We start from the raw sequence: 14,469 nt of genomic DNA, 5'->3' as shown, positions 1-14,469 counted from the left end.
GTATTTATGTAAAAAATTTATTTTTTAAATTCCTAAACGCGGAATCGGATTGATAGGTGGCGCGTGCTCGCACCGCTGCTGCTCCGTTAAGTCGCACATCAGCACGTGCGGACGGCCCCATGCGCGGCAGCACCGCCACGGTTACGACCTGAACAATGGCATTAGGGGCGTGATTACTTCAAAAACTAGCGGCTCTTTTCTAAAATTGAGTTGACCACATCAGAGTGGGAACCGACACGTCACCGGATCATCTGACGTGGCACGGAAGGCGACCGGCTACCGACGGAAAGAGACGGGCGCGGCGTTCCACCTGCTCTTTTTTAACCCTCCGAGATTTCGCCTTCGAGAGACGGAGCCCTCCGGCGTCGATTCTTCTCTCACGCTCTGTAAGTTTATGCCCTCCCACTCTCTCGCTGATCTCTTTATCCCTTTCTTTTCATTCCAAGATCTGGTTTTTAGATCATTTATCGTCTTGATTCGATCAAAGAAGAAGTTTTTTGTTGTTTTTGGGACGATTTCTTCCTTGGAATTCTGCCGTTTTTGATGTCTCTAGGCCTCCCCTGTTGTATTTAGGATTAAGGTTCTTTTATGGTAGCTGTGATTTGAGGGCTTGCTACGGTTTAATAGGCGTATCTCGTGATTTTGAGCACCGGATTAAGATTTGGGCTCGATACATTGATGCAAGGGATGCTCTTGTCTTCTCTTTAGCTGTAATTGATTCCCAAAATTTGTGATTTTATTTGAGATTTAGGGTTAAGGTTTCACTGGAGAATCAATTGGATCGTTAATCAATTTGAAATTGATGCTCAAATCGATGAGAATTGAGTTGTCATTGGAGGAGGTAGAGCCATTTTTTTCTTTTGCCTGAAGGTTAGAATCCCATGAGACGGCGTCCGCCTGTATCTAGTTATCACGAGGAGATGGAAAAGACCAATGATAGGCACCCGCCATCCCGTCTCTGCTTCCTAGCTACATTAGCTGCCATGTTCTGGGTCTTCATCTTCTACTTCCATTTCTCCATGCTCAGTAATAGCCCCATCAATCTGCCAGAACGACCTACCCGCTTCCACCGCATTTCATCCAATGCCCAACATTTGTCCAAGGACCAGGATCTATCTGAATTAACCTCATCCAGTGCTCCTCATTTGTCCAAGAACAACCATCCATCTGAGCCAGTTGTCATGCCACATCCCAAGCTGCCTGACACCCATCCAGCACCCAAGAATTACCCCTTCACCCGGGCCCTCAGGACCCTCGAGAACAAGAGCGACCCTTGTGGCGGAAGGTACATCTATGTCCATGACCTCCCTTCTCGGTTCAATGATGACATGCTTAAAGATTGCAGAAAGCTCAGTCTTTGGACCAACATGTGCAAGTTCATGACCAATGCCGGCATGGGTCCACCCCTCGAGAACATCAATGGGGTCTTCTCAAATACCGGGTGGTACGCCACCAACCAATTTGCAGTAGATGTGATCTTCAGCAACCGATTGAAGCAGTATGAGTGCTTGACCAAAGATTCGTCCATTGCAGCTGCCATCTTTGTGCCTTTCTATGCTGGTTTCGACATAGCACGGTATCTTTGGGGATATAACATCTCGGTCAGGGATGCTGCCTCTCTTGATCTGGTGGATTGGCTCATGAAGACGCCAGAGTGGAGCGTGATGGGTGGGAGGGACCACTTCTTGGTGGCGGGGAGGATTACATGGGATTTTAGGAGACTGACGGATTCTGAATCAGATTGGGGAAACAAGCTTCTCTTCTTACCGGCTGCCAAGAACATGTCTATGCTGGTTGTGGAGTCAAGCCCATGGAATGCAAATGATTTTGGGATCCCATATCCTACTTATTTCCACCCGGCAAAGGATGCTGATGTTTTCATTTGGCAAGATCGAATGAGAAAGTTGGAGCGGAAGTTTCTTTTCTCCTTTGCAGGGGCACCACGCCCTGATAACCCAAAATCTATCAGAGGACAGATTATCAACCAGTGCAAGAAGTCTAAGGTTTGTAAATTGTTGGAATGTGATTTTGGGGAGAGCAAGTGCCACTCTCCGAGCAGCATAATGCAGATGTTCCAGAGCTCATTGTTCTGCTTGCAACCTCAAGGGGATTCGTATACAAGGAGATCAGCTTTTGACTCAATGCTGGCCGGTTGTATCCCTGTTTTCTTCCATCCAGGGTCAGCTTATACCCAATACACTTGGCATCTTCCAAGAAATTATTCAAAGTATTCAGTCTTCATCCCAGAAGATGATATTCGCAAGAGGAACGTAAGCATTGAAGAAAGATTGAAGCAAATTCCTTCAGATGTCTTGAAGGATATGAGAGAGGAGGTCTTAAATCTCATACCAAGGCTGATATATGCGGATCCTAGGTCGAAATTGGAGACTCTTAAAGATGCCTTTGATGTGGCTGTACAGGCAATTATTGACAAGGTTACGAAATTGAGGAGGGACATAATCGAAGATCGTGAAGATAAGGATTTCATTGAGGAGAACAGTTGGAAGTATGCTTTGTTAGAGGAAGGTCAGCAGACAGTCGGCGCACATGAATGGGATCCATTCTTTTCTAAACCTAAGGATGGTGGTGGAGATTCTGGTAGTTCATCAGCTGATGCTGCTAAAAAGTCATGGAAGAATGAGCAAAGGAGTCAGTCTTAACCTATATGCTAGGTTTACTTGGCAAAAGGGCTAAGAGATCATTTTGATCAATCATCAGATCATTGTTGTTTTGAAGCTACTTCAGTGCTGGCGCACCATAGAGATCAAAGCTGAGGTTCATGGAACTCCAAATTCTGATCATGGCCATGTTGGGGCATATTCGATGATTTTTTCTAAATTTGGAAAGAAACTGTGCCTACAACAATATTTGGAATTAAGTGGTCGGCGACTGATATTCTTTTCAATATATATATCATTTTTTTATAGTTTAGGAGTTCCACCCGTTTTGGCATTTTCTTACAGTTCTGTACCCCTCTTATATTACATGTTTCACAAAGATAGAAATACCGTTATTGTATCTTTTCTTCTCCATTTTAATCCCATCAGATCCACCGAGAATTAGTGAATTAATAAAATTCTTTTTCTAGCTGCTTCTCTACATTGTGGACTTTTTTTATTTAAATAATATTGAATATAGAAATTAAATGCAAAATGTAGTGAGTTTTAGAATTTTGAATCTTTGATACTTAATTCGATTATTGTGTTGTTGAGCAGGAACATAATTGTTTTATTTTTTAAGAAAAAAGGGCATAAAAGTATGATGCTACTCTAATAATTGCAATTACTTATAGTCTATACTTGTTGCAGTTGCCAAAGGGTTAATGTGAACCTCAATATCAACACATTTGCCGTAACTTGACTTCAATATCTAAACACGAGCTTTCATTTTTATGAAATCTTAAAAATGTTCACCAGGTTTTATTAGAGTTACTGACAATGAAATGTTGGTTTAATCTACTCTTTCCCTCAAGGTAGTTTCTAGTATAGCCAAGAATTGCAGTACACAAATTGGAATTTTCTTGTTACGGAGTGACTGATCTCAGTTTCAATCTTGGAGATGAACAAGAATTTTATTTACACAAAGAACATTAACAGACAAGCTCATATGCTTCTTCATATGTGATCGAATATATATTTTGTATACGTTTCCTACATGTAGAATTGCATGAGTGTAACTGAGTGTTGCTCAAAGTAGACAATGAAGTTGAGTAGTATTATAAGTCCTTGTCCTTCTTTGGCCTCAAGAGAGTTTTCTACCTAGAAACTGCTGGAATTATTTGATTTTTGATTTCACAATCTGACAGTGAAAAACTGCAACATATGCTAGAAGCTCATGAAGACTAAGTTTATTTGCACCGTTGCATTTGTCAATTTTTAGTTCCCTCTCTTATAACTGGACAGAGCAGTCGATTCCTCGTTCTAGCTCTTTCATTAAGTAAACATGAAAATGGCTAGGGACGGGAGTCAATTTTTTCTGTATATATTTGAAGCTTTGAGATATTTCTTTTTTCTGGGGCATTGGTTGCGATTCTTTCATTGCTTGCTTTAAGTACGAGAACTAATTCCATGGGTGTATAACCCATACCATAATGAAGACGGTCTTCATTACAGTTTAAAGGTTTTCAATCTTGAAGCAAATAATTGAAAATGACTGGTGGACAAAATTTGCCCTCTTGTAAGTAAAATCTATAATGAGATAATTAAAGCTTCAAAATGGGATATCTTGACCATCATGGGGAATAATAACTGCTTTTGGTTTGAGTGCCTGTTTCCTTTCTATATGAACAGTTATTATGTTTTCTTTGAAGCCTGTCCTAAACTTGCAAAAAGGAACAGCAAGCTAGGTGATATTAAAGTCCTCATGGAATGGCATGATCGCATTGAGATATCTTCCATCAATCTCTTTGAGATCACATCAAGAATATGGTAGGAATGTATTGGAAAACCTTATTTTCATGCAGCATTGCAGGTAAAAAAGAGTGCTTGTGTTTGATTTTATTTGTGGTTCTTAATGGCTCGTGCGGCAGAGCTTTTAATGATTTTAGAAAATTTAGTATGTCGGCACCTTCCAGAAGTTTATGCATGGCTTTATACAAAGACATCATACATCACCAAAAAAACTACAAGTTTTCTGAATGTATTCTTGAATTGGGAATTTTGTGCCGATGCATAAAAACAGTTCATTATTCACATTTACGTGCTTAAATTCAGGAAATGCTAAGACCATATTCCAGATTGGTGTTATTTTAATCTGGCAGCAACGAGATATCCTTATTCATTTAAAGAAGTTGGAAGCATTTGGATTGTAGTTGCTGGATTCGGAACCCTTGGCAGGTGACGCAGTAATTAAACATCCTATATGGAGAGTGAAAATTCTGAACTTTGAAAGGGACATTACATGTTGTATTTCCTAACAATGGAACTTTTCTGTGATAATTTTGGACCAGTGCGTTCTGATGTCAGGTAGGAACCAAGTTATCAAGGTTTTGTTTGAACAGTTGCATTTAGAACCACTGCACAAGAGGACCATCAAGTTTCGAACTTTCGATTCCTCGGCTTGGTTTCGTCAGGATTCTTCTTTAGGCATTCATATAGCTGTCTCTCGCTACTCATGGTAGAATGGAATCGGTACTTCCATGCTTTGGTTGCAGACATAGTTTGCTCTTCTTAAGAATTAAGGAGAACAGAATATGCTGACTTGTGAATAGTTTCTTTCTCCGCTGCTTACGCAACATTGTTTATATCTCTTGATCATTTAGTAATTGTTGTCCTCTTTTGGTTAAGCATTTAGTTATTGCTGTCAATGCTTGTTTTCTGTGCTTGCTTCGAAAGTGAAGACGTAAGCAACAAGGTTTCTCTCAAGAAAAATGCAGAAAGCTATTTTCCCTTCATTTAACTCAATGCTGTTCTTGTTCTCTCAGAATAAGTAGTTAGCCTGCACTGCTTGGTTGAAGTGGAATCTGGTTTTAAATATTAGATTTAGTTGACATGTCCATTGTTTGCCATGCTGCTCTGTTTTAATTATGAATTCGGGGCACATGAAACATTGGCAAAACTGTTAAATAACCCTCTACCTACCTTCCAAGCACCCTTCTATCAGCTGGCTTGGTGGGACTTGCAACAAAAATAGGAGAATAAAGACATCAAATTCTATCTGCTGTTCAGAAAAAGAAAGAAAGAAAATATTGGAAACTTTATGCTGTTGTAAGGCAGTATAACATCTTGAAGGGCAGTTGGACAATTGAACATGCCAGATCATGCTTATTGTTAACCGTCAAGTTCCACTTTGAGAAGGATTAAATATATATACAGGATATGTAATGAGCTTCTATGGAATTATATAACATATATTCTCTCATTAAATACTTAATACAAAGTTATGTAATTCTTTAAATACCCAGCTCCATATCAGATGTCACTCCAAAATTCATCCTATGGATTCTTTACATTTGTGTTTTATTTGTCTCAAGTACTTCCTAAAACAAGCTTTTATATATTTCTAATGACATTGAAATAAATCTATTATGGTGGTTGATTTTGTATCATGCAAGGAAACCTTTGTCACATCTAAGGTTGCTAGAATTCATTTCCAAGGAATTTGAAAACCTTCATGGCATTTTCAAGACAGGCACATCTGATTATTCCCCAAATTTTCTTCTCAATTTCTTAGGTCTCTTTATCCAAAATGAGGAACGAGGCTTCACGTAAACTAATGTCATCTGATCATGTATAGAGAGATAAATAGACAGCAGTAGTGAATCGAAGCTCGAACTTCTGCGATCAAGCTTGGCCAAGAACAACAGGCAGCAGAATTGTCTTGGTACAAGTATGACTTGAAGCCATTCAACCAGTTAACTGGCCTGTTTGAATTCTTAAGAGAGAAATCCCGACAGCCAGTTTGAAGTGGTGTTCCTTTTTGTATTCAATGAATACTTTTTGAGATCAAAACAAACTTTCATTGATGTTACTGTAAGCACAAGGATTAAGTTAATAGACCATTTCGAGTTTGAAGTGCCTTGGAATTTTACTTCCGGAAGAATAAAGAAGCATCGCAGGGACATTTAAATTCTTGCAGACCCAGGGTCCTACTTTGAAGATGAAACTATCAACTAAGAAGACTCCTCTATAAGACAAAATGTTGGGTAATTATATGATTGGTGCTGTGACCAACCTTTATCTTACCTACGTGCCAATGTTAACTCGGAGCTTAATGAGAAAATTTTTCAAGAAGTTCTAGGCCCAAAAATTCTTCATTGGGTTCGCCATGCCTCCAACTAGGTAGCTTATTGAAGAACATGCTTCCTTTGCCATCATCCATACATAAGCCTTTAAACCGTGGAATCTAAGAGTTCAAGATGGAATTGGATTTCCACCTTTCTAGATCTATCATCTTTTCGGGTTTGCTGATCTTAAATTGGACCGGCATCGAGTCACAAAGGGGATGCGGGTAGGCCAGAGATGGAAAGAATTGTTGGAAGAGATGCTATTGGAGAGCTCTCATGGATAAAGAAAGGGCATCTCAGTACATGAGGCTCCTGCCATTGCAAGTCTAAGGAGATGTCAAACGTATGCGGACTTACTCTTGTATGCGAAAAAGTTGTTTTTATGTTTTAAACATGTGATATCTAAGTTATGGTTGAGCAAGACCTGTAGAGTCTGTGATCTGATCGTCCATGGGGAGAGAAGATGGAACAAGGGTCGTGTTCGTTGTGCCTTCGGGGAGCAGCTGGCTGAGAGGGTCTTGGCACTATCGATACCCTTAGGGAAGACCATGGATAGGAGGGTAAGGAGAATGACTGGAAAGTCAAAGGTAAGTGCTTGGGATCTGGTCAGAGGGGAGATGACCCGACAGATTGATGGGGGTTGGATCTGAAGGATGCACATCCACCCCCGTGTCGCCTTGCTCATTTGAAAGGTGGCATGGAAATGCTTGCCGATCGGGGGCTTGCTAGCGAGGAGGGGAGTGCAGGTCACCTTAGTATGCGAGGGGTGCCCTGACGTGGAGGAGTCTATCAGTCATATTCTCTTTGGATGCCTCCAGGCGACTCAGATTTGGGGGTGTGCTATAGCTTCACCTGGTATGTTGCAGGTTATGGTCTGGACAAAGGACTTCTTAGGCCATCTGAAGGAGTCCCTATGGAGGTGTTAGAATAAGTGGCTCATATTAAGTGGTATTCTTATTTGAGTGGTACACTGGTATTCTAACGGAACGGAGCAAAGCGATGAGATATATTTATCTTTGGGATCTTTGGGATAATTATGTAATATTTTATTTTACCAGGGATGCTGATAGGGATTGGGACTCTAGGGTTAGGGTTTAGCTATAAATATCTTGTAACCCTTGTTGTTTGGTGACAGTTGAAAGTTACGGCCGTTTCGCTCCCGTGGACGTAGGCACATTGCCGAACCACGTAAATCTCTGTGTTATCTTCTTCTTCCTCTTCTTCTCTTAATTCTGTGCATTGTTCTGTTTGCCGTTTTGGATCCTGTATTTTCCGCAACAATTGGTATAAGAGCATCAGGATTCCGTGGGTGTTTTCCTTCACGCGAGGAAGAGGAGTTTCGGCGTCTTCTGCTTTACGTGGGATCTCAGGCGCTGTTCCCAAGCCGTGGGAAACAAATTCCTAGGAAGAGGATGCCTAGGAAAGTATTTTTGGCATGTTTGGTGGACCATGGAAAAGTGACAAATTTCCAAGGTGCTTATGTTTGGTTGGCCATCCACTTTCCTAGGAAAGTTATATATAATTCCTATTATGCCCTTAATAAAAATTAGATTTTTAATGCCTCTTTAATGCTTCTTTAATGCTGAAGGGACTTTTTGGAAAAAAGTAAAAATGGAGTGATTCCCGCCTCATGGGAAAGTAACTTTCCCATGTTTCTCATGGGAAAGACTTTCCCATGAAATGTGGGAATCACATTCCCATGGGAATATAACTTTCCCTTCTCTCTCCTTTGAAAACTCCAACCAAACAAGAGGCATCTCATTACTTTTCCGTTGACCACACTTTCCCCCCTACTTTTCCCGCGAACCAAACGAGCCCATAGTGTTTTCTATTCCCTTTCACGTGGTGTAGGGCGCTTTCTCCAAGGCGTCTTCTTCCCCAAACTCCCTTCATCCCGTGAGCGTTCCCTGGTGTCTGTGGTGACTCCCGTGGAAGAAGGGGAAGAAGGCCTGTCGCGCCGCCGCCGCGTGAATAGATCCGGAGGAGAAGAACCTCCGTCGCGGAGAAAGGGGGAGGCCCAAACCTCCATCGCCGAGAAAGGGGGAGGCCTAAACCCCGTTGCCGATCGGCCGCAAGCGAGGAGAAAGATCCTCCCATCCCGTAGCGCCACCGCCTGCATCCCCATCGCCGCCGCACGCCGGATCCGGAAGAGAGGAGGCCTGATCACGGTCCGGCGCCACCGTTCGTGGCCGGAACCAGACGAGATCGACACCCCGTTCAGATCGCCGTTCGGAGGAGAAGAGGAGGCCACGTGCACGGTCCTCCCGTCACCGTTCGCACGCCGCCCGCGCCAGATTTGGAACCGCCGCACGATCCGAGCAAGGAGGAGGAGGAGAGCGTCTCCCTGACGCTGTCTGTTGCCGGAGAAAGGAGGAGAAATCTCTGCCGCGTCTCCACCAAAGCCGCGCATCAGATCCAGGGAGAAGGATCTTTGCCACGCGCCGTCGTCTGCCTTCGCCCACTCGTACGTCACCGTAGACGCGCGAGGAGGGGAGTTCTGCCGTTGCTAGCGCGCGTTCTGACCTAGGAGAAGAGGGGCGTTTCTGGTTTTTTTTTATTTTCATCAGATCCTATTTTCTATAATTTATTTTGCAAAAAGATAAGATTGTAGGGATGTCTTCTGCAAAGTTCGATGTGATAAAGTTCGATGGAACCGGGAATTTCGGGCTATGGCAGAGGAGGGTGAAGGATCTGTTAGTATCACAAGGTATGGTGAAGGCCTTGTATGGAAAGAAACCAGATGACATGGGTAATGCAGAGTGGAAGGAATTGGAAGCTAAGGCTGTTTCAAATATACGACTTTGTCTGGCTGATGACGTGATGTATTATGTCATGGACGAGGAATCGCCGGCAGCAATTTGGTCAAAATTGGAGAGTCGGTACATGTCCAAGTCGTTGACGAACAAGCTCTATCTTAAGCAGAAACTGTACGGTCTTAAGATGATAGAGGGTGCTGATTTAAGCCAACATATCAACGTATTCAATCAGATTATCAGTGATTTGCAGCAAGTTGATGTGAAGTTCGAAGACGAAGACAAAGCATTGATGTTATTGCATTCTTTACCTGCTTCTCCTACGTACGAAAATTTGGTTACAACTCTGACGTGGGGAAAGGAGACCCTAGAGTTAGAGGACGTCATTGGAGCCTTGTTAGGTTTTCATCAAAGGAAGAAAGCCAGTGCTGAGAGTTCTCAGGGAGAAGGTTTAGTGGTGAAGGGTAACCAGGAGCGTGGAAGAAGCAACACAAGGAATGGATCAAATCGCAGTAAATCCCGGTCTAAATCCAGGAAAAAGAAGAGCATAACGTGCTACAAGTGTGGAAAACAGGGTCACATAAAGCGAAATTGTCCTGAGAAAAAGAAGGGTAAAGATGATGACAGATCTGAAGGGTCCAAGTCTGCAAATATAGTGAAAGAAGACACAGAGAGCAGTGACGGTGATATACTTTCAGTTTCGTCCAGTTCAGATCATCTCGCGGATTCTTGGATTCTAGATTCAGCATGTTCGTATCACATGACGCCCAATAAAGATTGGTTTGATACCTACAGATTAGTTAATTCTGGTTCTGTTTTGATGGGTAATAATGCATCTTGCAGAGTCATTGGAATAGGGAATATCAGAATTACTATGTTTGATGGTGTGGTTAGAACGTTGTGTGATGTTAGACATGTTCCAGATTTGAGAAAGAATCTAATTTCATTGGGTAGCTTAGACTCTAACGGGTTTTGTTACAAGTCTCAAGGTGGAGTAATGAAGGTTAGTAGAGGTGCTATGACAGTGATGAAGGGGCAGAAAGTAGCAGGAAACATCTACAGGTTGATAGGGACTACTGTTGTAGGTGGAGTTGCTGCTGCAGAATCTGAGTCTGATAATACAGTCTTGTGGCATATGCGTTTGGGTCATATGAGTGAACGTGGTATGCTGGAATTGCATAAAAGAAATTTTCTGAAGGGTGTTAAAACTTGCAAACTGGATTTCTGCAAGTATTGTGTTCTTGGAAAACAGAACAAGGTTCAATTCAGGACTGCCACGCACAAAACAGAGGGTATTCTTGACTATATTCATACAGATGTTTGGGGACCAGTCAGAGTAGCATCACGGGGTGGACATACATATTTCGTAACTTTTATTGATGATTTCTCGAGAAAGGTTTGGGTGTACTTCATGCAGCACAAGTCAGAAATGTTTGCCAAGTTCAAGTTGTGGAAAGCTGAAGTAGAGAATCAGACAGGGAGAAAGATCAAATGCCTCAGGTCAGACAATGGGACTGAGTACACAGATTCAAAGTTCATTGAGTTTTGTGAGCAGCATTGGATTAAGAGACACTTCACAGTACGCAAGACACCTCAGCAGAACGGTGTGGCGGAAAGGACGAACAGGACTATAGCTGAAAGAACACGGTGTCTCAGGTTAAATACAGGGCTTGCAAAGAACTTCTGGGCAGAGGCAGTGAATATGGCATGCTTCTTGATTAACAGGTCACCTAGGGCAGCACTAGATGGTAAGGTTGCAGAAGAGGTATGGACAGGTAATGAGGTAGACTACTCAAGTTTGAGAGTATTTGGATGTCCTGCCTATGTGCATATTCCTAGTGAGGAGAGGTCAAAGCTAGACCCGAAGTCTAAACAGTGTATCTTTCTGGGGTATCAGAAAGGGGTGAAAGGGTACAAGCTTTGGGATTCGAAGGCAAACAAGGTGGTGATCAGCAGAGATGTGGTTTTTGATGAGAAAGCCATGTTGAAAAGTACTCAAGAAGAAGAGAAGCAGATGCCAGAAAGTTGCACCAGCAATAAGCAGGTGATGCAGGTGGAGTTAGAGAGTTCTGTCAAAAAAAATAATGTTCAGGGTACAGAGACTTCTACCTCAGCCGATCAAGATCAACATAATATAACCACAGACAGACCCAAGCGTACTATCAAGCCACCAACTAGGTATGGTTTTGAAGATTTGGTTTCCTATGCATTAATCACTAGCAGTGGAGATCCTACTACTTTTCAGGAGGCAGTACACAGTCAGGAGAAGAGTAAATGGATGGGTGCTATGATGGAGGAGATGGAATCTTTGAATAAAAATCAGACATGGAAGTTGGTGGAGCTTCCAAAGGGGAAGAGAGCGATAGGATGCAAGTGGGTGTTCAAGAAAAAGGAAGCAGTATCAGAAAAAGAAGGAAAAAAGTTCAAGGCACGTCTGGTAGCAAAGGGATACTCACAGAGAGCTGGGATTGACTATGATGAGATTTTCTCCCCAGTGGTCAGACACACTTCCATCAGGGTAGTGTTGGCATTGGTAGCACATTACAATATGGAGTTAGAGCAGATGGATGTAAAAACAGCTTTTCTTCATGGTGAGTTGGAGGAGCAGATTTACATGCAGCAGCCAGAAGGGTTTTCAGAACCTGGACAGGAGCACTTAGTCTGTAAATTGAGGAAGTCACTTTATGGGCTAAAGCAGTCTCCGAGGCAGTGGTACAAGCATTTTGACTCCTATATGATTCGGATTGGCTACAGAAGATGTGAGTATGACTGTTGTGTTTATGTGAGGAGCCTTGATGATGGTTCTTTTATTTTTCTGTTACTGTATGTGGATGACATGCTGATTGCTGCGAAGAGTATAAATGAAGTCAACAAGTTGAAGACTTTGTTGAGTAGAGAGTTTGACATGAAGGATTTGGGCGCGGCCAAGAAGATTCTTGGGATGGAGATTCGCAGGGACAGAGATTCCAGGAAATTGTGGTTATCTCAGGGTAGTTATATACAAAAGGTGTTGGAGAGGTTCAGCATGGGTAATGCGAAGCCAGTGAGCACACCTTTAGCGAATCATTTCAGATTGTCTACCTCACAGTGCCCAAAGACAGAAAAAGAAATTGAAGACATGTCAAAGGTTCCATATGCTAGTGCAGTGGGGTGTCTGATGTATGCTATGGTTTGTACTAGGCCGAATTTAGCGCATGCAGTTAGTGCAGTGAGCAAGTTAATGGCGAATCCAGGAAGACAGCATTGGGATGCAGTCAAGTGGATTTTCAGATACTTGAGGAGTACTACAGACCATGGTATCATGTTTGTCAGACAGCAGGATGATCCTTCAGTCGTGGGGTATGTTGATGCAGATTATGCAGGGGACTTGGATGACAGGAGGTCGACTACAGGCTATGTATTCACTCTTGCAGGAGGGCCTATCAGTTGGAGGTCCATGGTACAGTCTCTAGTTGCACTATCTACGACTGAGTCAGAGTATATGGCAGTGGCTGAGGCTGCCAAGGAAGCATTGTGGTTAACGGGATTAGTCAAGGAGCTGGGTGTTCAGCAAGGTGGAGTTCAGTTGCATTGTGACAGTCAGAGTGCGATCTATTTGGCGAAGAACCAGGTGTATCATGCGAGAACCAAGCACATAGATGTGAGGTATCACAAGATCAGGGAGTTGGTTTCTTCCGGTGACATATTGCTTGAGAAAGTTTACACTTCTGAAAATGCAGCAGATATATTGACAAAACCCGTTACTGCAGACAAGTTCAAGCATTGCTTGGACTTGGTTAACATCTCTAGGTGCTAGAAAGGATGTGTTCCAACCTATCAGCGTCAGGTGGTATCCCAGGTTATTTTTTCTCCTAAGGGGTGAATATTCGCCAAGGTGGAGATTGTTAGAATAAGTGGCTCATATTAAGTGGTATTCTTATTTGAGTGGTACACTGGTATTCTAACGGAGCGGAGCGAAGCGATGAGATATATTTATCTTTGGGATCTTTGGGATAATTATGTAATATTTTATTTTACCAGGGATGTTGATAGGGATTGGGACTCTAGGGTTAGGGTTTAGCTATAAATATCTTGTAACCCTTGTTATTTGGTGACAGTTGAAAGTTACGGTCGTTTCGCTCCCATGGACGTAGGCACATTGCCGAACCACGTAAATCTCTGTGTTATCTTCTTCTTCCTCTTCTTCTCTTAATTCTGTGCATTGTTCTGTTCGCCATTTTGGATCCTGTATTTTCCGCAACAGGAGGTCTAGTACTGTAGAGTGGGGTATCAGATGTGTCTATATGGCCTATTAAATATGGTTTGATAGAAATACCCAGATTTTCGAGGATAGAAGGGTGCACCCAAGGACAGTGGTGGACAGCGTATTACTTCATATTGTTGAGATCACTAGTATTATTGCAATAGTTTTATCTGGGTCGGCTAGGGATATCTGAGGCTCTCACTCAGCTTTTGCAGGGTCCAAAATTGTTTGTCTCCTAGGAGCCTCTACCCTCCGAGCTTTCTCAAGGTAAACTTTGATGACAGTGTTTTTGAGGATAGAAACATAGGAGAAGTGGGCTTTGTGATCAGAGATCATGACTCTATACTTGTCGCAACCGGAGGTCGGCGCATTTTTGACAAACAGAGCTGAGAGTTGCATTGGAGAGCATCACCTATGCGAGGTTAGTTCTAAGTGCGGACAACATCTATCTTGAAGATGACTCAGCTACAATGATCGATTGAATTCAGATCCAGCACAATAATAACGACCGGCACTCGCTACTTCAGGATACTTGTAGGCTCTTGAGAGGGTTTGGCTCCTTTCGTGCCATTCATGTTTATTGGGAGGCGAATAGTGCTACTGACTGGGTCACTTCCTATGTTGCATATCATTTGGAAGGAATCTTCTGGGAGAGTCATGAGTCTGTTCCTTCCTCTCTCTGTTAACTTTTTTTTTCTGATCTTTCTAGGTGTTCTCATGCTCGCTCAGTGCGAGTCACTATTGTATCA

The 14,469-nt window shown here is 42.6% G+C and overlaps 1 protein-coding gene across 1 annotated transcript; it reads left to right on the top strand.

Annotated features, from left to right (window-relative positions):
- The first annotated feature begins 327 nt into the window (after nucleotides 1-327).
- LOC103717937 (xyloglucan galactosyltransferase KATAMARI1 homolog) lies at nucleotides 328-3,099 on the top strand. The gene has a single exon (XM_008806524.5). It carries the CDS (start codon nucleotides 882-884, stop codon nucleotides 2,658-2,660), a length of 1,779 nt encoding a protein of 592 aa, XP_008804746.3. The 5' UTR covers nucleotides 328-881; the 3' UTR covers nucleotides 2,661-3,099.
- The last annotated feature ends 11,370 nt before the right edge of the window (nucleotides 3,100-14,469 follow it).

This window comes from Phoenix dactylifera, chromosome 6, assembly GCF_051530095.1.
Source record: "Phoenix dactylifera cultivar Ajwa chromosome 6, Ajwa_hap1_PhDact_Kaust_v1.1, whole genome shotgun sequence".
In the NCBI taxonomy this organism is placed as follows: Eukaryota; Viridiplantae; Streptophyta; class Magnoliopsida; order Arecales; family Arecaceae; genus Phoenix; species Phoenix dactylifera.
Note: the sequence above shows the minus strand (reverse complement) of the source record. Positions and strands in the feature narration are given on the sequence as shown.